The sequence below is a fragment of the Suillus plorans genome (genome assembly GCF_016647745.1).
Source record: "Suillus plorans strain S12 chromosome Unknown HD556scaffold_68, whole genome shotgun sequence".
NCBI classification, from domain to species: domain Eukaryota; kingdom Fungi; phylum Basidiomycota; class Agaricomycetes; order Boletales; family Suillaceae; genus Suillus; species Suillus plorans.
In genome coordinates, this window is record NW_024537452.1 from 89,937 (window position 1) to 109,665 (window position 19,729).

The window sequence follows — 19,729 nt, forward strand, 5'->3', positions numbered from 1 at the left end:
CCAGTGTACGGCCAACCAACATATCCACGTGCGCTAATTTGAATGTTCGGTTGTATTCTAGGCACTGTGGCAGGCCGTCATGCAATGGCGCGGCTATGGTCTGCACTGGATTGGTGGTGTCGGAGCATGCACTTCTATCTCACTTGATGACCTCGGGGCTTTATCTGTTCGTTATGTTTCGAATTCTCCTCGAATAGATAACAAACATTAGCCCGATAGCCACCTATAGCGCACCAGGGATCGTTACATCAATTTCATGTCTCCACAATGTAAGCACGGACATCCGGCGGCTCGGTGGTGAACTGTAATGAGGTTGATATTTGGGGGGAAACCCAGAATCGACAGATAAAGCCCCACAAATTTGAAGTCTGCATTCTGCTGGCAAGGAACTGTGCTATTCATAGGCACAGACGATGAGAACTGGCATGCAAAAGCAAGCAGCGTGCCCTCTCCAGGCATATCGTTCGAGATCTCATCACCTCACACGAATCATGCGTCTCTCCTTCGTCTGGATCCTCGGCACCGTCTGCATTGCTGTCTCGTCTATGCCTGTCACTGAAGATGACCTTGCATGCCCCATGGTTTGCGACTCATTCATAGACTGCTGCATTGGACGTGAGTGCCTGTCGATATACATCCCTAGCAGTGTAAGCATGAGTAGGTTTCTTTGTAGAATTGCCTTACTGACCTGCTTCGTAGGAACAAGTCATAAATGTGTGTCGATTAGTGAAGTACGAAGAGTTTGCTCTGCAGAAGATTTAACCATGTTGACTGTCCTGATAGCGTCGTTTTGGGACCGCCTACACAGGATGAGGCAAGCCTGAGCAAAGCCTGAGCGGCACGTCGTAACCGTACTAGTACCAGCAGTGTATGATGGGTACTGTTCTGTGTTTCAAAGAGGATAACCCTGAATCATTAAATCACAAATTAGCACAAAGGGAATATTTTCAGTTAGGCGTTTTCATTTGAAGGACAAGAAATGAGTGATTGATGAATTTCGATGGCGGTTATAACGATGGTCTCTAACTCATCGTTCCATATACCGCGAACCCAACCTACACGACCACCTCTCCGCTCACGCACCCCATGAACAGCGCATCTACACTACCGCCTGTCTTCTCATCCAGCCATGCATCGAACTCCTCAAATAGTTTCATCGCTTGATGTCCATCCGCGTCAGCCTTTTTTGCGGGCCACATGCGCTTCTCCTGGATCCCAATGAAATCCACCCTCAACCCATCCACATCAGACGATCTGGGATGCGCGTTCGGGGGCGGCCACTTGATCGTCATGTCCACTGTCCATACGTCAGTTCCGTAGAATGACGCTTCTTTGATGTGGTGTCGTGCAAATTCCTCCGGTGGGTTGTTATCCAGCGTCCACTCTAGTACATGCGCATCGAATGCAATCACTGCAAGAAGAATTTAGTCTACGTGACACCAAGGTGACCCAGCATATATATATAAACTCACCAGTCCACATTATCCCCGGGTGATCGATCTTTAATGTCATAGTCCTAGTTCCCTTACTCTCATCGAGGGTATCATTGACAGCTGAAACCGTGAACTGCTCTTCTGGCGGCCAAGGTGCATCATACGCCGGGTCGAGCGGGAGGTCAATTTTGTACGGTGAGAGGAACTATGTGAGGTTCAACAAAGACGCCGTATTTGATTGCAAATCAATAAACCATACGTCAGCATCCCCATATGACGGCTGAATGTTTTTAAGTCTCACCGCTGAAAATGGATACAACGTATCCCAATCGCTGTTCCAGTCATCCATGACAATAGCCCTGGGAGGCATCCCAGCTGCGCCGAAGTGTGTCGTGATGTCATGCACCAAATCGTCAAAGCCAGGTGCGCCATCTGCCGCTGCGATATGGAGGTGCTGCTCCCGTGTGTTCAACTAGATCGTTCGCGCTCAGTTTCTTCACAACCCGCAGGGGAACTAGCACTCACGTCTTCCTTATGAAGAACAAACAGCCTCTTTTGATGATTTCTATCAAATACCTCCTTTCTGGCAAACACTGCCATCACTACGCCCACTACAAGGAGTGAAATCGTGACTGCTTTACGCAGAACAGGCAGGTCAAATCGGTGAACGAATGGCATAGTGAAGTTAAGCGTGTAAGAACCCAAGATCGCCACAATGGAAGCGATGATGTATTCTGCTGGAGCCTCAGAGCCAATACGCCCAGTCTGTGAAAAAGGTATGAGGAGGGAGGCCCATGGAAACATAAATCACTTGCCAGCGGTACGAACACAACCAAAGTCGCAGAAGCCAGTTGAGTCCCCGTCAACAGTGGGATGGTCTGGCCCAGAGCATATGTCCACAGGCTCACCGAACCGTCTTTGGCCTCCGGCTTATCCACCTTATTGCGCCCATCCTCCGCTCCTTTCACATCCCCATCTCGCTTGTCTGCTGCATGCATCATTTCTATTCCAGCATCATTTTCGGAGGACGCGCTCAAGTAGTAGGTCACACGATCGACAAGTAAGGCCCCAAATGTCGAGAGTGCACTAAGGAAGAACACCGCACTTGATCCAACACCAGCGAACTGGCCCGCTACGGCCAGGAACGCATAGGCAAGGAGTTGTGCATGTAAGATGGCTTTTTCAGGGACTGGGGCCAATGACAATTGAGTTATGAGTGCTCCTGGGTGGATAACTTTGTGTGAGTCATGACGCCAGGAAGGCATTGAAACGAAATAGATATAATTCTGGTGCAAAACACGAAATAAGATCCGGGTCAATTCGAGAATAGGTTGGTGTGGAAAATTATAGCACAAGTTGAAGTAAAATCACGCACCGCACATCGCCGCGGGGCCATACAATATTAACGGCTCAAACTCGCCCTTGAACCAGCTCATTCCCCGACCCAACACCTGTTGCATCATAAACGCAACGGCATTCGCTCCAACAAGAGCTCCCAGGCCTCCTAAAACTACAGAAAATAATGCCTTCGCCATCGTTGCACCTTTTGCACTGGGCCCGCTAGCGCTTCTGACAAGCACACAACTAGCAATGAAAAGTAGCGAGTACAGCACCTTAGCTGTGCGGAACGAGTAGACGAAGAATACGCCAAGGTACGTAAAGAAGACGGTGCGAGGGCGGCCGTAGCCTGAGGCAAGCCCTGGTAGTGATGAGGCAGGTGAGGTGAGATATTCAATGAGCGCAAATGTGTTCTCGGCCATGTGCTGGAGTGAGGGAGACAATGATCAATCACATGATCAGATGTAGGAGGTTGGGATAACAGACCTGTGCAACGCCTGCCTCAATGTTTTCTACCAGATCCTGCACTACATCAGTATATCCCGATATTTTAGTTTGTCAAGTTGCATACCCCGCGCATGTGGTACAAGTAACTGTTACCTACAACTGCCATCTGCGTGCAATTAGCATTGAAAACTTTACCGACGAAAAGAAGGAAGGTCAGACGTACATCAAGCCCGGTGACGTTTAAGTAGTACTCAAACTGCCGGAAATCAGTGCTTATAGCCGACAGCATGAATATTAGTGTAAGAAATAAGGTGAAGACAAAGAGACATACTCAGAGAGTAGCACGCCCGAGCTAAAGATCTCGTTTGCAAAGATAGTTCCGTATGGTCTGTGTACATTTGCATTGGCACTGAGACCTAAGGAAAAAGCAATAAAACTGACCGAGGTACATGGGAATACGCCTGAATCATCTCGTGAGACGTCGCCTGGAACAGAAGTTCAGGGCCTGTGGTACCAGCAGCTACAGACTTGTGTCAGCTGCATGAACAAGTATCCCGTATGTGAACAGCTGACCTTCCAAATTGATGACAGCACGGACACTGGAATAATAATGTAAGGTGAAATGTAACAGGAATGATAACTATGGGACACACGTGGACGCAATAGGATGCTGGGTCGAGAAAAGGTGAGAACCATCCTGGAGAGACTCCTCCGCATTATTGAACACTGTGGTTAAATTAGCATAGATCCTACTAGTATGGCATCGGAAATAGACAAAACTCACGAAATATAACTGCATGCTTTGGCTCCCACCCAGGGGTATTCACCAGCACCCGCACGCACTCAATCATCACGCCAACCGCGAGCGCGTCATCTGCAGCGCCTGGACTGGGAAGGGTACTATCAAGATGTGAGTTGACAAGTACTGCATCAACTTTTCCCTGGTCCGTGCCATCGCTGAGGCGTATGATGATATTACTCAAGTTGACATAATGTTTATACAGCCGCGCAGCCATCATATCGAAGCTATCGAGCACGCCGAGAAGCTATATAAGACACGGAAAGTCATTGGAAGTGATGAAATAGATGACGTACCGATGACTACCACTGCCCTCTTGCCTCCATACCTCGCATTGGAGCTTACGGCCGGGTTGAGCGGCTACGACACGCTCACACTCCTCTTTGAGCTGGTAAGCCTTCTCTGTCATCCAAGCATCTGCAAGTGCGTGTTCACGGGTGCCAGGCGTGCGGTATCCGATATCCTCTGATAGGTACTTGGCATATTGTAGGATTGTTGCTTCAGAGAGCTGAGGCAAGGAAGTCGTAGGATCATATCTGGTGGTTGGTATTCAGGTTGGGTTCAGCGGACAAGCAAACATTTGTTAGTCAATATTGATTCGAGTCGAGACATGAAGGAATAACGCACTGGTCTACGATGGGCGTAGGTAATGCTGCGGAGTGAAAAATAAGCTGACAGGGTTCAATGTGGGATTGATGACAAGAACACGTACAATACTGGTGCTTCAATGCAAGCCATGGCAATCCAATGAGCAGCGGTACTAGCGCGAGCAGAGACTGTGCTGGCCCCCATTGTCGCGTTCTAACCATGATGTCCGGATGCCAGGTCAAGTCAACTTGGTCGACCTCACTGTTTAGGCGGTTAGCTGCAAAGCAAAAGCTGCTCAACAAACAGAAATTTTGTGTAGTACTATATGTATCACTGCAGTAACATGCGTCGTGACTCAAGCAACTTGGAAACCGTGAAGTTCAACAAACAACGAGCGCAAAGTGTATTTATTAAAGTATTATAATAAATAGAACACGTGACCTATTTTGATTGGCTGCTGAGCGTAGATGGCCAAATATAAAAATTCAAACTGCTGTCCAACCATCCTGGTTTTGGGATTGTGTATGTACATGTCCGGACATGGCCACAGTGTGTGCAATGACTAGCGGAGTTATATATGTACGTGCGGAACTTACCGAAATAGATGGGACGGACATAAGTACTTCAAGTAAACAGTCTGTCGGACTCTGTTCAAAGAGATCATGATGAATTCTCAACAGATTGGGTGTCCGCCGAGCCGCATAACCACAACCCCGCTAGTGCACAGCGCTGCAAATCAATGATGTACAGGAACATGCAAGAACCCATCGTAGTAGTTACTACAACATATTGAATGGAGTTTAGTGCGCGAAGGACTCAACAGTGCGGTGCCGCAAAGGGCCGCCCATCGTTGTGATTGTGGGCATCCTCCGAATCATACGAAGGGTCGACTAATGTTTGGGCGTGCTATGAAAGCACGACACGAAGGTTCACGAAGGTGTGTCCCTTGCTTAAGTAGCGTGGTTGAATTGATCAAGACTGTTTGCATTGTAGCAAGGATAGTCACCGCAAGTTGTTGCCAAACGTTAAATTGTGGAAAGGACCGATTGTGTGATGGCATCGATAGAGTCCCAGGAAGTCCCAGATTTTCCCCATTATGATACAAACTGACAGCATGGTGTCACCTGACCGCTCTGCTGGCTACCTTCGTCGCGACGTGTCTACTGGCTAGTGAGTCTTGGTCAACTATTGCCATCGCACAGCTAACAGCTAACAGCTATATATCCCGAAAAACTTTTAGTCACATAGTACTGATCAAGTGTTTACTTCATTTGATATGCGTTATATAGGTTTTTGGAGTGCAGGAAGAGCGGTCCCAAAACCTCCAAGGTCTTAAATCGTTCAGTCTAGTTCATAATGTTCATCACACTTGCCTTATACTGTCTTGTGGCATCAGATTATGGCGTTGATCTTCAGTTATTTCAGATTGCATGGTGCGTCACTTGTTGTCATATTCTCGATCCGTTTCTGTTTTGATCTAGACCAACTAACCCGTATTGACTTGTACAAAAGCCAGAACATATCCAACTTCACAATGTGCACTCTTTGTCTTCTTGCGCATCCCATCCTGAGTGGTCTGTGGCTCCAGCAACCCGAAGACCCGCCCGTCGACTTCCAACTCTACCACCACAGTCTTGTCGCTCATTCTAATCGCGGATATCACAAGTCTGTACATTATTTGTCTATTCCATTACCTTCGAGCTGATCTCTACGTCTGATTCCAGGGTTCAGAATCATAGTTTATCTCATGTTTCCTTACAGTGTCCTCGCCGGCTGCCTTTTTTCCTTGTCACATACAGTGTCGGTAGTATCTTCAAGATCCAACTATGATGGCTCGCCGTCTAGCGCGCCCCCATTCACCATCAAGCCTGTTACTGATCTCGTCGTCGTTAATAAAGTAATCGCGCCTGACGGCTTTGCACGGTCGTGAGTTAATACCCACATGTTCCCCTACCTGTCTTCATCTTCATCCTGTACAGGGCAACACTTGCAGGAGGGATTTTTCCTGGTCCTCTCATCAAGGCGCAGAAGGTTTGCGCTAGTGTTTAATTAACGTCTGGCGCTGATTCTTCGAAGAATGACCACTTTAGCATCAATGTCGTGAACAGGTTACATGACAAAGATATGCCTTTGTCGACGAGTGTAGTATGTGCTTTACTCTTTTCTCACCTCAAGTTCCCTGATACCCTTCAAAGCATTGGCATGGCATCCAACAAAAGAAGACGAACTGGGCAGATGGCGCATCATTCGTCACTCAGTGTCCAATCCCTCAAAATCGCTCCTTCCTCCACGAATTTAGCGCACCCAACCAGACTGGAACTTTTTGGTTCGTGCTCCTATTTTCTGTGAAGGAGGAAGGCTAAAGTATGTCTTACGATAGGTACCACTCGCATTTTTCCACCCAGTATTGTGAGTGTTCATAACTATCTATGTGACCTATGCTACACGACTTTACATCCAGGTGACGGTCTTAGAGGTCCACTTGTCATATATGACCCTGAGGATCCCCATCAAGATTTGTATGACATAGATGACGGTTTGTATCTTTCCTTCCATGTTTAGACAGAGCATTGATCATCTTTGGCACAGAGAACACAATAATCACGCTTTCCGACTGGTTCGAGTTGTCTTGTCAGCCTTTTGCATTCCAAATCTTATCACTTCCTTCAGGTACCACGATCCTACGCCCAAGTTAAACAAAATTTTCGGCCCCATCACATCCAACTCCACCCTCATCAATGGTCTTGGGCGCTATCCTGGCGGACCCAAATCACCTCTTTCTATCATCAATGTCGAACAGGGCAAGCGTTACAGGTTCCGCATCATCGGTCTGTCTTGTGATCCATCATATAACTTCACTATCGACGGCCATACCATGACGATTATTGAAGCAGACGGTATCGAAACTGTCCCTGAGACTGTGGATTCTCTTCCAGTGCTCGCTGGCCAACGCTACTCCGTTGTCGTCTGCGCGAATCAGCCTGTGGATAATTACTGGGTTCGCGCACCATCCAACTTTGCAAATCAAACGTTTGCGGGTGGCTTGAGTCAAGCCATCCTCAGGTACAATGGCGCGCCCGATGAAGATCCTACGAGCACTCCTGGACCTTACATCTTGCCATTCAACGAAGGGAAGCTTGCTTCTTTGCTCAGCATCCCTGTCCCCGGTTTCCCCGAGATTGGCAAAGCAGACGTCCACATCAACTTACTTGCCACCACTGTGAATGGTATCTTCAGGGTCAACAATGTTACGTACCACAACCCTCCGACGCCGGTTCTGTTGCAAATGCTCAGTGGAGCGCAGCATCCCTCAGATTTATTGCCGAGCGGAAGCGTGTACGAGCTTCCCTCAAATAAAGTAGTGGAAATCACCTTGCCCTACACAGGTTTACTTTTTGGAGGTACAGTAAGTGCGCCCCAGTGTTTCTCACTCCTGTTGCTCACCATCATTATAGCATCCTATCCACCTTCATGGAGTGCGTCGTTCTGCCGTTTCTGTGTGATTCCCCGTTCTAACGCACTCGACAGCACACTTTTGCCGTTGTTAGAACGTCGGGAAATAGCACGCCAAACTTCGTCAACCCAATCTGGAGAGACACAGTAAGTATGGGATCGAAAGGGGACAACGTTACAATACGTTTCGTCACGGACAATTCTGGACCGTGGTTTATCCATTGGTGAGCATGTATTCTCGTTACATTCCATGTTGCGTATCTCATGATGTGTTTACCAGCCACATCGACTTCCATTTGAACCAGTACGTATGCATAGGTCATCTTTGAGCCACGAGCTCATTCCTATGTAGCGGCTTTGCGGTGGTCATGGCCGAAGCTCGGGATCAACTTCCCAACCTCAACGCGGGCATTCCAGGTATGGGTGCCGCGCTAGTTGTCCCCAGCACACTAAACGGAACTTTCTAGCATCTTGGGCGTCGCTATGTCCTTCAAATCAGACATCTAGTCAAGCACGCCTGGGTTCCTTCAATACGACAATATCACACCTGGGCTCCTTCAATAAGACCACGCTCACATGATTTATAAAATTATCGAGCATTCAAATCTCTCAATTCTCACCATTTCTACGCGTTATACCCCTATTTTATTTACCACTTCTAATTCTCGAAGAAGTATCGTTATATCCGGGCATCTGTCCTTCACATAATGATTTATTGTCACGCGTTTTATCTATGTTTTTATTCCTCCATTTAATAACTCATCTGTATACAATGCATTGGTTCATCTGCTCATCGTTGGATTGCCGATTCAGACAATTCCCCAAGGTATCTCACTGCGTTCATGAAGAGATTACCAATGGTGCAGTACGACCAATGATTAATGAGTCCTGACCGGTGATCCCCTGTGGTTGCTACGGAATCTGGCTGATAGCATGCTGTTCTCAAGCCGACAATTTGTGTTAGAAAATGGTTCCGACAAGTATATCTGGTGTATGAGGTTCACTGGAGCTCTGATCAAATGAATAGGGCAGGTTAGTAAGTAAAGGTTGTTATTACTTCCCGATCTGACAGCGCAATATCATATACTCTTGTAGACCAGATCAGGCTAATAAGATCGTCGACTACATGATTGGCTAAGGTCCTATGCGACTCCGTTTACGTGAAGCATTTTTCAATGACACTACCAGGTTTGGCCTGGGCTGTGCATACAGAGTATCGCACCTTTCTGGCTAGTGAGCAGGTGCAGATAAGTAACGACCTACTAGATTTCAGACACGAAATAAAAGGTTGCCAAGAGGGTGCTAGTAGGTACTCTGGAAAAGCAAAGAGATGGGTAATGAAAAACTCGACTCAGTTATTCAAGCTTTAAGCTTTAAGTGCGAAGCTTTAGGTGGCGACTCCTACCGTGTAGAAAAATCGGCGCCGTTCACATTGACGTTGTCCTGTTCGTAATCAAGAGGTTTGCCGCCACTGTTCCTACTACTCGGGGGCAGGTCAGAAGCAAATTTGCAGCTGACGACTTGGAGGTGTACAAGGCCTTGTTATTACTGTTACACTCCACGTACCTTGTTCTTGTCAATGTTTTTTTACCCATGTGGAGAACCGCGCCAAATGCATCATCACAAAAATTGTTCAGCCTAGACTACTACATTCACCTAAAATGAGTGACGGTACTATACTGTTTCCATGACTTGTACAAAATTGGTACATATGTACATACTCGTGAGTGTACAATTCTATCTAGAAAGCAAGACTCTTCCTTCCATTCTGGTTTGACTAGGCAGACTAGTACTATTATATACACAACAGCAGAAATCAAAAACGTTTCGAGTAGGAAAAAAGGAGAAGCATGATGCGCGTTCCGCGGGAAAAAAGCAGCTTCACACAAAGCAAGACATAGACAAGTAACTTTCTATAATGGTAGTAGTCATCGCAATGAGAACCGTGCATCGCAGGCAAAAAGTGAAACGGTCTTACATACAGCAATAGCTGTAGATTTCACAATGGTCGCTTCGGAAGCAGCTTGACAATTCTGTTCTGCTTGACGATATGCGCATCCTTCCCGAAATAGCGGGCGCACTCGAAGGACCACTGTAGCGGACCGACAATCCAGTTCTGCAGTCCTTCGACGTACTTAGCCACATCCTTGTCGACTTCTTTTCCCCACGAGGGGAGGACAGCACGATTTTCTTCGAACCGTTGTAGGGAGATATTGCATAGCTGAGCGCAGTGGTCAACAGCGCCTTGCAGGTCGAGACCTTGTTTGACCATGAGCACAGCAACTAAATTATGTGTGCTATGGTAAGATTGCTCCATGTTATAGGAATAAATATCCTGTCAGCAGCGACGTCAGTAGTGCCCCAACTTCGACGACAGAATGAGGTATTACATTTGACCAAGAAACGAAGTCATTGGTGGCCTCCTCCAGCGCCATGATGACTGGATGCGAGACTACTTCTTCGGGAAGATCAATCTGACAGACGAATTCGACAACGGCAAAGCAAGCCTTGCAGCTGCTCAAGTCGCGCCTCAATTCGATGTAAGATTCAACACCATTGATATGTCCCTTGGTGCGGTTCTCCACCTCCTTGGCCGCAGCGATAAACCACAAGTCCATTGTATGGATAAAGCGCTCTGTGCAGCCAGGGCCGGCAGTCTCCTTAAAGCGACTGAAGAATCTAAAAGCCGTAAGATGATTGAAATGTGTGCGCGATGAGAAAAAAATAGACACACGATTTGCACAACTTTGCACTATATCTTTCCGTCTGGAAGTTGACGGGATCACGGAACGCAGACATACAGCAGTCGCGTACTCCCCATGCATCATTGACGTCGGACCTTTCGATCTCGAGCCAGTCATCCAATTTCCATGACCAGCCATGGAAGTCCGCGCAGACTTTGATATGGAAAGCATCCGCATCAGGGTAACAAGATGAAGCGAAGTAACCTGGGCGCAATATCGTAGTATATTTAGTAACATCAGGCTCTACTAGACGGGCTTCGCTACAAAGCCATTGGTCAGTAGCGCGAGATACCGGATCACAGTGAGGGTTTAGTCGCATGGGGTAGCGGCAATCGCTGAAGAAGTCAGGTAAAATGAACTCTGTGGGCTGGGAGTCAGAACAAGTGACGGTGCAAGTTGCAGTAGAAGCCATGGAGGTTGTTGGATTTGTGTCGTGAATGTCGATGAGTGAATGGAGAGATCAGAGAACCAAGTTATGAGACAAAGGCTCAGAAATATGCCACCCTTTATACTATGATCTTGCTAGCGGGGTAGTATGTCCTGTTGGCTCGGACCATCGCATGATTTTGGAAATGATGGTGTAGACTTACCTGTTCTATGTGTTACCTACTCGAATTATAGTAAGGTTTGAATCGCGCTTCTCTAGAGTCTAGACAGGGTGAAAACCTAACCGAGCGTCGCCTATTCCTATAGCTTTGATATCACTAACAAAAATATGGGACTCGCGCTATTCGATGTATGTACAGAAGACGAGACTTTTCTCGCTAGTGTTGTTCGTAATTGTTTCGTATGAGTACTAGATCTCTTCTATGAATATGACGCTTACTTCAAGGATTTTCCCTCTGCATTCCCCTTCCGAAAGTCATGATAGAAATAGTCAAGATGATCAAATGTCAAACACGAGGACAACGAACTTCGTACTAATCTGATCATTGACGTCGATTCACCTGCATGTAGATTGAGATCGACGGACCCATCTAAGATCTTGCGTGGGAAGGGTAGTTACGCCATAGCTCGGAGACTACTGGCCGCTCAGTCAAAATACTAATACGCATCCAGCACGTCTATCACAGTACCTGCTATAGTGTCACAATGGCCATGAAACACGGCGCTGCTATAGTTGTCGTCCGAATCTGTCTCGTGTGATAACCCACCATCGATATCGGTTCCGAGAGTCGAGACTCTATGAATGATCTGCTTGAATGATCCAGGTTGCCAGGCTGTCACTCAACGGATGGATACGTTAGTCACATAAACGTTCAAAAATACGTAGTAAGAATCATATTACTCATCAGAAACATTCCCAGTTGTCAAACCTGCTTTAGTCGCAAGTCGGCGGGAGAAATGGTAAGAGCAACTTGAAAGCATTCTGAAGTAAGCAATAAATTCCGAACTTCCGAATTAGATCTTGGTGTCACGTACCGCACTAGTGACTCACGTAGCCTCAGAGCCTATACTTACTGGCTATGTCATTGTGAGTGCATATAATTTAGGTTGAGTAACGTTTGATAGTTGTTGAGCGCTCATCTACGGTTAACCAACTGCCGAGTCGGATTCCATCAATTTCCGTCGTTCTCCGTCTGACCGCTGACCTCATGACACATCACGTGGTTTATAACTATACGCGTCGACCAGCCTAGTTGGATCATCCTCGCTTGACAAGGAACCACCACCGCATCTCACCTGCTCCTTCAATGGAGCCTCACCAAGGACACAGAATGACCCTATTTTCTAAACCACGCCATAATCAACCTGACGATAGTAACGGTCAAAAGCCTCTGTTCATGACTCCACAACCTGGACCCACTGAAAAAAAAATAGCAGTCCCAGCATTTAGCAACAGCTCGCAACGAACATTTGCACACACACGGAGCTCCAATTTTGTAGAGAATGCGGCCTCCAGAAATCTGGCTGAATCTAGCCTCCATTTTCCCAGTTTCAAGTTCAACACGACAACTTCCCGCTTGGAGTCGCACAGCCCAAGTTCTAAGCACTCACCTTCCTTCTATGACACAAACAGTGGACTATCAGCAAAGGTATGCCGCATATATTCTTAGGTTTGTTCTGAAATCATGCTATGTCATTACAGCGTCCCAAAGTGGAGATGAAGAAAGAGGACCACGGTGATTATATGCGCCTGAACTGTTATCATTTAATATCATTTTTCCAGACATTGATGGACACAAGCAGTTTACGATGCCCGGAAAGCAACTTTCAAAACATCTTCCTGCAGAATACCGATACTCTCCATTGAAGACGACTACAGAAGAGATCGGTTCTCAAGCAAGTTTAGGTGTCCTTGGGAGTGATGTGACCGAAGAGGACCTCATCATCACAAAAATGGCTAGCAGTAATCGTCGAGCGAATGTTGAGCTAGTGAGACTGGTACGCTGACCCTCTTCAGTTTTCTATATCACAATGTCCATCAACATCATTATAGCGGGAACTTAACGCCGAACTCGAATCCCAGCTTAGTATCAAGACTGAACTCGTCGCCGATCTCTCACGACAGAATACGGAGTTGTCTCGTCAGGCGTCAGATGCCTCTCATCAGAACTCAGAACTATCTCGACGAATCGCCCAACTCAAATTGACAACCAAGGAAGCAGTTGACAAGGCTAACAGGAGGTTTCTCAACATCTGTGCATCCGTTTTCTATTGGCTGATCCCATGCAGTTGTGTCGAACTCAGGGATTCTTATGAGGCACTCCGAATCCAATTTCAAGCATCATCTATCTTGGTGAACGATGCCCAAAAAACAATGGAAAGCCTTGAAGAGCTTCGGGACGCCGCTCGCACCGGCCTCCAAGGTCAGTTCACTCTCCGAATTATCATCCTTGCTTCGCGGCTGTGACTTAGAATAATTAAAGTATTCCTCGACGATACTGGGCATCTGCCCAATGTGGGCCAGACAAGGACAGTTGTAAACGAGCTACAGGCTGAGCTTACTCGGAGTGAGTCACATCTTCCCATGGGAAATCAGTACGGCACATTGTGTGTGCAGCTCAACAGGTGGCCGATCTCCTGCGTGAAAAATTGCAAAATATGGGTTCTGAGCTGATAGATGCCCGGGCGCGCGTTGCGGAACTGGAGGAGCATTTTGGGAATGATAGAAAGTTAATTGCCTCGACAACATCGGACCTTGAGCGAACCTGTAAGTTGGGTCATTGTCATCTTGATGAATAGCGATTCTCATGGTCATCCAGCCGAGCGCGTTGTAAATATTGCTGAGTACCTGAAGCTCCAGAAGCATGAAACAATTGACGCTCTCAGCAAACTGGCGCAAGCGGAGGATCAGCTGGCTCACAGCCAGTCACGGTAATGAATACATCTGATGGTCATATGATATTTTGTCTAACTCTGGATGACAGCTTGCAAGAATGCGAGGCGATGGTGCATTCCATGCGGCAAGAGATGGAATCTATGAGACAGGAGTATGATTCTGCGTTTCCGGCAATTCAGCTGCTAGTAACACAACATTCTTAGGATTTCCGAGTTTGAAGAAGCTATGCATGACGGTAAAGCGCAGACCCGGATCGTGCAGAACACTGTAACATTTCAGGAACAACACATAAAGGACCTAGAGGGGAGGTGAGTTTTTCTAAATTTTATCGATAACGCCTGCTGAATCTTGACATTCAGGTTACAGAAGGCCGAGACGGAGTTAGTACATGCTCACAATAGATCGCAAGACCTTGAATCGCGCTTGGAAGCCTCAAAAGATATCGAGAAAGCTCTTGTTCAGCAGAATGCGCGCCTCACCTCCGAAGGCGAATCTATCAGGGAGCGACTCCAGCTTTCTGAAGCAGGACAGGCAGATATCCGGAATCTAGAAAGGGAGCTATCAGCACGGAGTGCGAGGCTCGTGTCGGAACGCGATACACTCCTTGACAAACTTCAAATTGCACATGGGCAGCTGGCAGATGCGAAGCGAGAGGAGGAAAGCTACCGCGAAAGGTAGTTCACGCACTCTTCTCATAACGAAATCTTTGACCATTGCAATTAGATTCGCAGAAACGCGAACGTCGCTGAAGGTTGGCCTCGTGTCATCCAGTCTTTTCATATTTACCCTGTCCCAGGTTCTTCAGGAACGTTTCGACGACCAGTCCGTTACTCTCAGACTCACCAAGGAAAGTGTCGGCGAAGCTCAGGTAATCCCGCGCTTTCTTGGCCTCACCCTGAGCTGAGCTCACTTGTCTACAGGATCGTCTGCAATCCACGAATAACACAATTTTGGTAGCGTGTACTCCGGTGTCATGTCCACCAGCATATTTATTGCGTGACATAGGCTCTGAACGAAAAGCTGGCGGAATCTGTCAGCCGCGCCAGTGTTGTGGAGGAACGCGAACGTTCATTGCAGCGTAGACTCGACGAAGCCATCGTCGCCACAGCCGCCGAACGGGACTTGGTTGGTAGCCTTCGGAAGGAACTTTTAGACTGCCAGATAGACCTCTCCCGACAGCAGGGTATTCAACGAGCCACAGAGCAGATTGCAGAACAACGCGTTCGCGATGCTGAACGACGAATCGAAGAGTTGAACTCTAAAACAGACTCTCAGCGCGGCGAGCTGGGCCAGAAGCAACAAGTCATATCCGAACTGACCCAGCGCCTGGCTATTGCCGAAACTCCTTCTGATCTGCACGAACAAGAGCTCCTTGTTCTGAAAACGCGCATTCGCGACCTTGAACAATCCGAAACGCAACTTCTCCAAAGGTCGACGAACATCACCGTCCGACATGAACAGAATGACCTGGTAAGACGAGTATAATTATTCGATGATTGTTTACCTCGTTCGCTTTAGAATGACAACGAGTGGATGTTGGTCCAGAACCTTGCCAAAAATGCCACAGAAGTCTTTGAGCGCGAGCTAGCGGAAAAGAACAATGACATTCGAAGGGTTGGTGTTCTCTTCTTCTGATTTGTCACTGATCTCCTTTGGTTTTCAGAGAGACAACCTCATCAAGCAACATGAAGCTCGCATCATGCAATTAGAAGCAAGTTTAGCCCGTCGCATTAGGGAAGTTGTAAGGAACACGCCCTTGATAAACAATGTGCAGCTGACCTTGATTTTTCGCAGCCACAAGTCGGAAGCTCAAGGGACGATAAGCAAGATGAAACTTTCTGGAACGAGCCCCCATCCGGACCCGGGGACCCACAGAATTCCGGTGCATTGCCATGCTAGGAAAATTAGACTTAGCTAAAATATTTCGCAGGTGTGCATGGGGCAACGAACCATTTAATTGTCAGAGAACCTCGACGTGCCGACCACATTCCACTCGCGAACAGTGACTCCGATATTGAAGACGAGAAGGACCTCGCAATGCGGCAAGTGAAGCGGACGATCTCTGTCGATGATGAAGAGACCAGACCGGCAAGGCGACCGGTAAGTACTCTAGCCGTGCCGTACCGATTAACAACGGGCAACCTGACCGCGAAAGAAAAATACAAAATATCCGGAAATGGAGAAGACAGCGGACAAGGTTGGTGTTTTCTCCCATCGCCTGTCGTCATCATACCTCGAGTCGGTGCTAGGTCCCAGGTCCATCAAAGAAGAAGACGAACAAGCGACAGAATCGGTAGTTGGCAGTGATGGACTACGTTGCCTCTGTTTAAGGTTCAGCGAATGTGTATGGGCTGGTCCAGTCTATGCTGATTGTGTCAGCATCATTATTGTGTATTAGTAGTATTTCTCTTTCAGAGAGACGCGTGACCTTTTCGCGTGGTATCAGGACTCTGTAGCACAGTGTATGCAATGCATACAACACATGGCATTCAAGAAATTAGCAATGATACAAGACGTCAGTGGTATGAACGGTAGATACACTTTCGATGCGATTGTCGTCGGTGAAGTTGAACAAAAATCAACGTGATGGATGAGGGGACCTTATGGATGCAGGGCTAATAAGTAGATAGTGGAGTGGCAGTCCAAGAAATGCAAAACGAGAAAATAGGTATACATATATGCACAAGAATCGGAATCAAAACGTCCGAGATTACCCGCTAGTCCGGAAGGCGTAACATATCGCCTTCAAAGATGATGTCACCACGGTCCTGTAAGGCGGCCGCCGCTTTGACGACTTCGGCTGTGTCAAAGTCCTCGTGTTTGTCTGCAGGTATGGCAGAGTTTAAGTAGGTCAACAGGGAAGATATGGTCATGTCATCCGTGCTGTCATAAGTGGTCATAAATAGATATGCGATTGACGAAAAAATGAAATCCATCCTGACAGCAGGCTCAGCCATCAGCATCGTCATTTGGAAATATCAAAGTCAGGCGACTAGGAGTAACGTACCGGCCAGGAACGGTGGTCAAGTCAGCAAAACTAAGCGCAAGACGGCGGTTCAGGCGGCTCGTCGACCCGGAGGCTTCCGTTGGCACCTGAAGGTCGCTTCCCTTTGGGCGGATAGAGCGGACGTTTTGTGATGATCTCTTGCTGGTGGAAGCATTATCAGGAACAACCCAAGTGGGGCCAGTGCGGCTGCTTCCATTGTCTAATCGTTGTTTCTTTGTAGTGTGAAGAGACCGAAAATCCGAAAACCTGGCTTTGCGCTTATCATCCGTGGGGAGTTCCTGGGTGTCGTGTGGTTCCTCTGATTCTAGTTCGTCTTCGGCAGACGCATCATCATCTGACAAGCTTCCGTCGTCAGGATGGGTTGTGCCACCTTTGGCTCTAATTTCTGCAACTTCTGCAGCTTTCTGAGCTCGCCTCTGACTGAAAGAGCAACGCAGTTGGTGTCAGTGTGAGATGCGGGAGAAAGCAGATATGGTTAGAATGGTGGAAATACTCACTGTCGAGCTAAACACTTTCCCCGATGCTGTATCCATGGATACGCGCAGTATGAACTATCTTGTCGAAGCTGAACCCACTTCTTGCAAAGAGAACAGAATACTCTGTTCGGCTCAACCTCTTCAACCAGAGGATCTGCCTTGAGAGTTGCAGCTCGTTGTTCGGCATTTCGTCGACGAGATTCATGAGCTGGAAAATTGGTGGGTGTCAAATCCTTGAAGGATGAAGACGGTGAGCATGGTGTTGCCGGTGGTATGGGAGTTTTTCCGTGGACGGGTGAGCCCGAAGGACGCCTTGAAGTTGCAGACACGTGTTGGCTATCTCGGGCTGCTGTGTCAGATTTCGGTGGTCTTGAAAAAAATAAATAGGAATGAGAAAACGAAATAAAACATCAGATTGAGTGGCTCAACTGAGACGATGAAGCTTCCGCTTGAGCTGCGGAAGACTGTCCAGCACCCTTTTGACAGGACGACCTGTGGTGTAACCACTTTTGGACCGCCTGCATATGGTTTTCGGGGCTGACTTGGATCCAACGGTCGCAAGTATTGCACAGTACCCGCTCGGCATCAAACTTGCGGACGTCCGGGTCTTTGGAGAGCAATGAATTTCTCTCTTCGAGGGCACAACCATTCTTGTTGTTACTGGGGATGCGTGAGTGGTGAAAAGATAAGAAAGGGTATGGATTCGCTCACATCTTTTTTGACAAGCAACTCTTGCGGTGAGCATCCCAAGGGATGGAGCAATATGTGGAATTAGGACGGAGTCGGATCCACTTGTCGCACGATGCACATAATACGCGATATGCCTCGAACTGTGCGACGTAAGGATCCGCCCTAAGGTAGTCAATGCGTTCCTCTTCAGTGCGCTTAGCGCGCCGCCGTTTGGCAGGAGGGTTGGCAAGGGCCTCTGCCGTACTTTCCGGAGTATAGATGACAGGTTCTGGCACGGCCTGAGTTGTGTTGGCACTGCCGGGACAGATTAGAAACAAAGAGATGATGATCAAGGCGACATCGATACCATTGCTGGCGATGGGCGTCCCAGTGTTTCAGGGTAAATCCGCCGGTTGCTTCGTCACGAAACGAGACGCCCTCGCTGCAGACTTCACACATGACACGACCGGTTTCATACTCGCCTTTTGGAACGGCGACTGAGTCGTCTACACTCTCGCCTTCAGCGTCAGCGGAATCTCCTCGTTCTGGAGGGGTTTTCCGCTTTCGGGAATTTCTGTAGAATAATTGGTGATGAGAGAGATTATAGGATCGAATAAAATCGTACGGAGATGAATTATGAGGGATGTCTCGAGGAGGAGAGGTATCTGAGCTGGTGTTAACAATTAGCGGGTGAAATAAATGAGGGCTGGGAAGGGGAAAGAAATACTTGATGTCATCTGTGTCCATATCCTCCGACATGAAGGAATAGAGGAGGATTAAAATAAGAGGATGCAGGAGATGGGGAGAGGGATTAGGTATGATATTGGGGGCGTTCGGGAAGGGTTAATATGTGTAAGCTGCTGTTCGGGTGCCAAAACGTATTTACAGAGAAAATATATGTCACAGATCCGGCACTTCCAGAAACATAACAACATTTCATTTCCCACGGAGGGGGAAAAACATCGAAAAAGGATTTGTACCTGAATAAATTAACCTCGACGAACAGGTGATTCTGCTTCCTGTCCGACTCGGTGTCAAATATATTATGACATAGAATTGAGACTTAAAGTAGACTGTCATCTCTTCGGTAGACTATTGTTCTAGCGTTTTACTAGTGTATTAGTGCAGTGCCATGACACGCGTTTCCATCAAAAGTACTTTGTTCTTCATCACCCCCAACTCCGCTGTTCTATCGATCGTTTGGTTGTCATTCATCATCGATGCGATTCTCTCGGTTATGATGTCGGAGCTAAACGCTGCATTGCAATGGGATGTCGCTTGGTTTAACTGGGCTAGACTAAGACGAAAGCTTCCATTTACATATTTCGGGCCTAGAACGGTATTTCTCTCTTTACTCGGCTTAATCCACCACGCCCTCCTCCTCCTTCTCCTCATTATCACCATTCATCGATCAGTACCTTGGACATTGCGCTGTCACTTTCGTTGGTCGGAGATCTCCAATCTCATCGCATCCGGCGGCATGTACGGCAAT

General features: G+C 47.6%; 5 protein-coding genes across 5 annotated transcripts; 2 read left to right on the plus strand and 3 right to left on the minus strand.

Annotated features, from left to right (window-relative positions):
• Positions 1–935: 935 nt before the first annotated feature.
• HD556DRAFT_1403479 (uncharacterized protein) lies at positions 936–4,986 on the minus strand. Its single transcript, XM_041303884.1, has 17 exons — positions 4,730–4,986; positions 4,645–4,669; positions 4,314–4,553; positions 4,003–4,244; positions 3,872–3,944; positions 3,792–3,817; positions 3,660–3,738; positions 3,550–3,606; positions 3,442–3,490; positions 3,343–3,384; positions 3,258–3,293; positions 2,809–3,196; positions 2,249–2,655; positions 1,959–2,198; positions 1,735–1,905; positions 1,473–1,638; positions 936–1,411 (listed from the first exon to the last, which is right to left on the minus strand). The coding sequence occupies exons 1-17, from the start codon at positions 4,824–4,826 to the stop codon at positions 1,056–1,058; spliced, it is 2,694 nt and encodes an 897-aa protein (XP_041155662.1). The 5' UTR covers positions 4,827–4,986; the 3' UTR covers positions 936–1,055.
• Positions 4,987–6,259: 1,273 nt separating this feature from the next.
• On the plus strand, positions 6,260–8,850 carry HD556DRAFT_1521088 (laccase). The gene is made up of 14 exons (XM_041309165.1): positions 6,260–6,270; positions 6,330–6,531; positions 6,585–6,636; positions 6,682–6,750; positions 6,801–6,931; positions 6,986–7,014; positions 7,067–7,141; positions 7,195–7,222; positions 7,276–8,011; positions 8,061–8,081; positions 8,134–8,282; positions 8,339–8,362; positions 8,411–8,475; positions 8,526–8,850. The coding sequence occupies exons 2-14, from the start codon at positions 6,353–6,355 to the stop codon at positions 8,636–8,638; spliced, it is 1,671 nt and encodes a 556-aa protein (XP_041155663.1). The 5' UTR covers positions 6,260–6,270; positions 6,330–6,352; the 3' UTR covers positions 8,639–8,850.
• An 822-nt stretch (positions 8,851–9,672) lies between these two features.
• On the minus strand, positions 9,673–11,340 carry HD556DRAFT_858625 (isoprenoid synthase domain-containing protein). Its single transcript, XM_041311848.1, has 3 exons — positions 10,793–11,340; positions 10,449–10,737; positions 9,673–10,393 (listed from the first exon to the last, which is right to left on the minus strand). Exons 1-3 carry the CDS (start codon positions 11,212–11,214, stop codon positions 10,058–10,060), a joined length of 1,047 nt encoding a protein of 348 aa, XP_041155664.1. The 5' UTR covers positions 11,215–11,340; the 3' UTR covers positions 9,673–10,057.
• A 2,466-nt stretch (positions 11,341–13,806) lies between these two features.
• Positions 13,807–16,559, plus strand: HD556DRAFT_1403523 (uncharacterized protein). Its single transcript, XM_041303885.1, has 14 exons — positions 13,807–13,956; positions 14,009–14,120; positions 14,174–14,236; positions 14,289–14,393; positions 14,445–14,759; positions 14,809–14,953; positions 15,006–15,038; positions 15,091–15,555; positions 15,604–15,699; positions 15,749–15,826; positions 15,880–15,967; positions 16,016–16,185; positions 16,241–16,282; positions 16,335–16,559. Exons 1-14 carry the CDS (start codon positions 13,848–13,850, stop codon positions 16,380–16,382), a joined length of 1,869 nt encoding a protein of 622 aa, XP_041155665.1. The 5' UTR covers positions 13,807–13,847; the 3' UTR covers positions 16,383–16,559.
• Positions 16,560–19,127, minus strand: HD556DRAFT_1403529 (uncharacterized protein). Its single transcript, XM_041303886.1, has 8 exons — positions 18,965–19,127; positions 18,863–18,907; positions 18,605–18,811; positions 18,280–18,552; positions 17,998–18,228; positions 17,590–17,937; positions 17,093–17,512; positions 16,560–17,022 (listed from the first exon to the last, which is right to left on the minus strand). Exons 1-8 carry the CDS (start codon positions 18,994–18,996, stop codon positions 16,803–16,805), a joined length of 1,776 nt encoding a protein of 591 aa, XP_041155666.1. The 5' UTR covers positions 18,997–19,127; the 3' UTR covers positions 16,560–16,802.
• Positions 19,128–19,729: the final 602 nt, after the last annotated feature.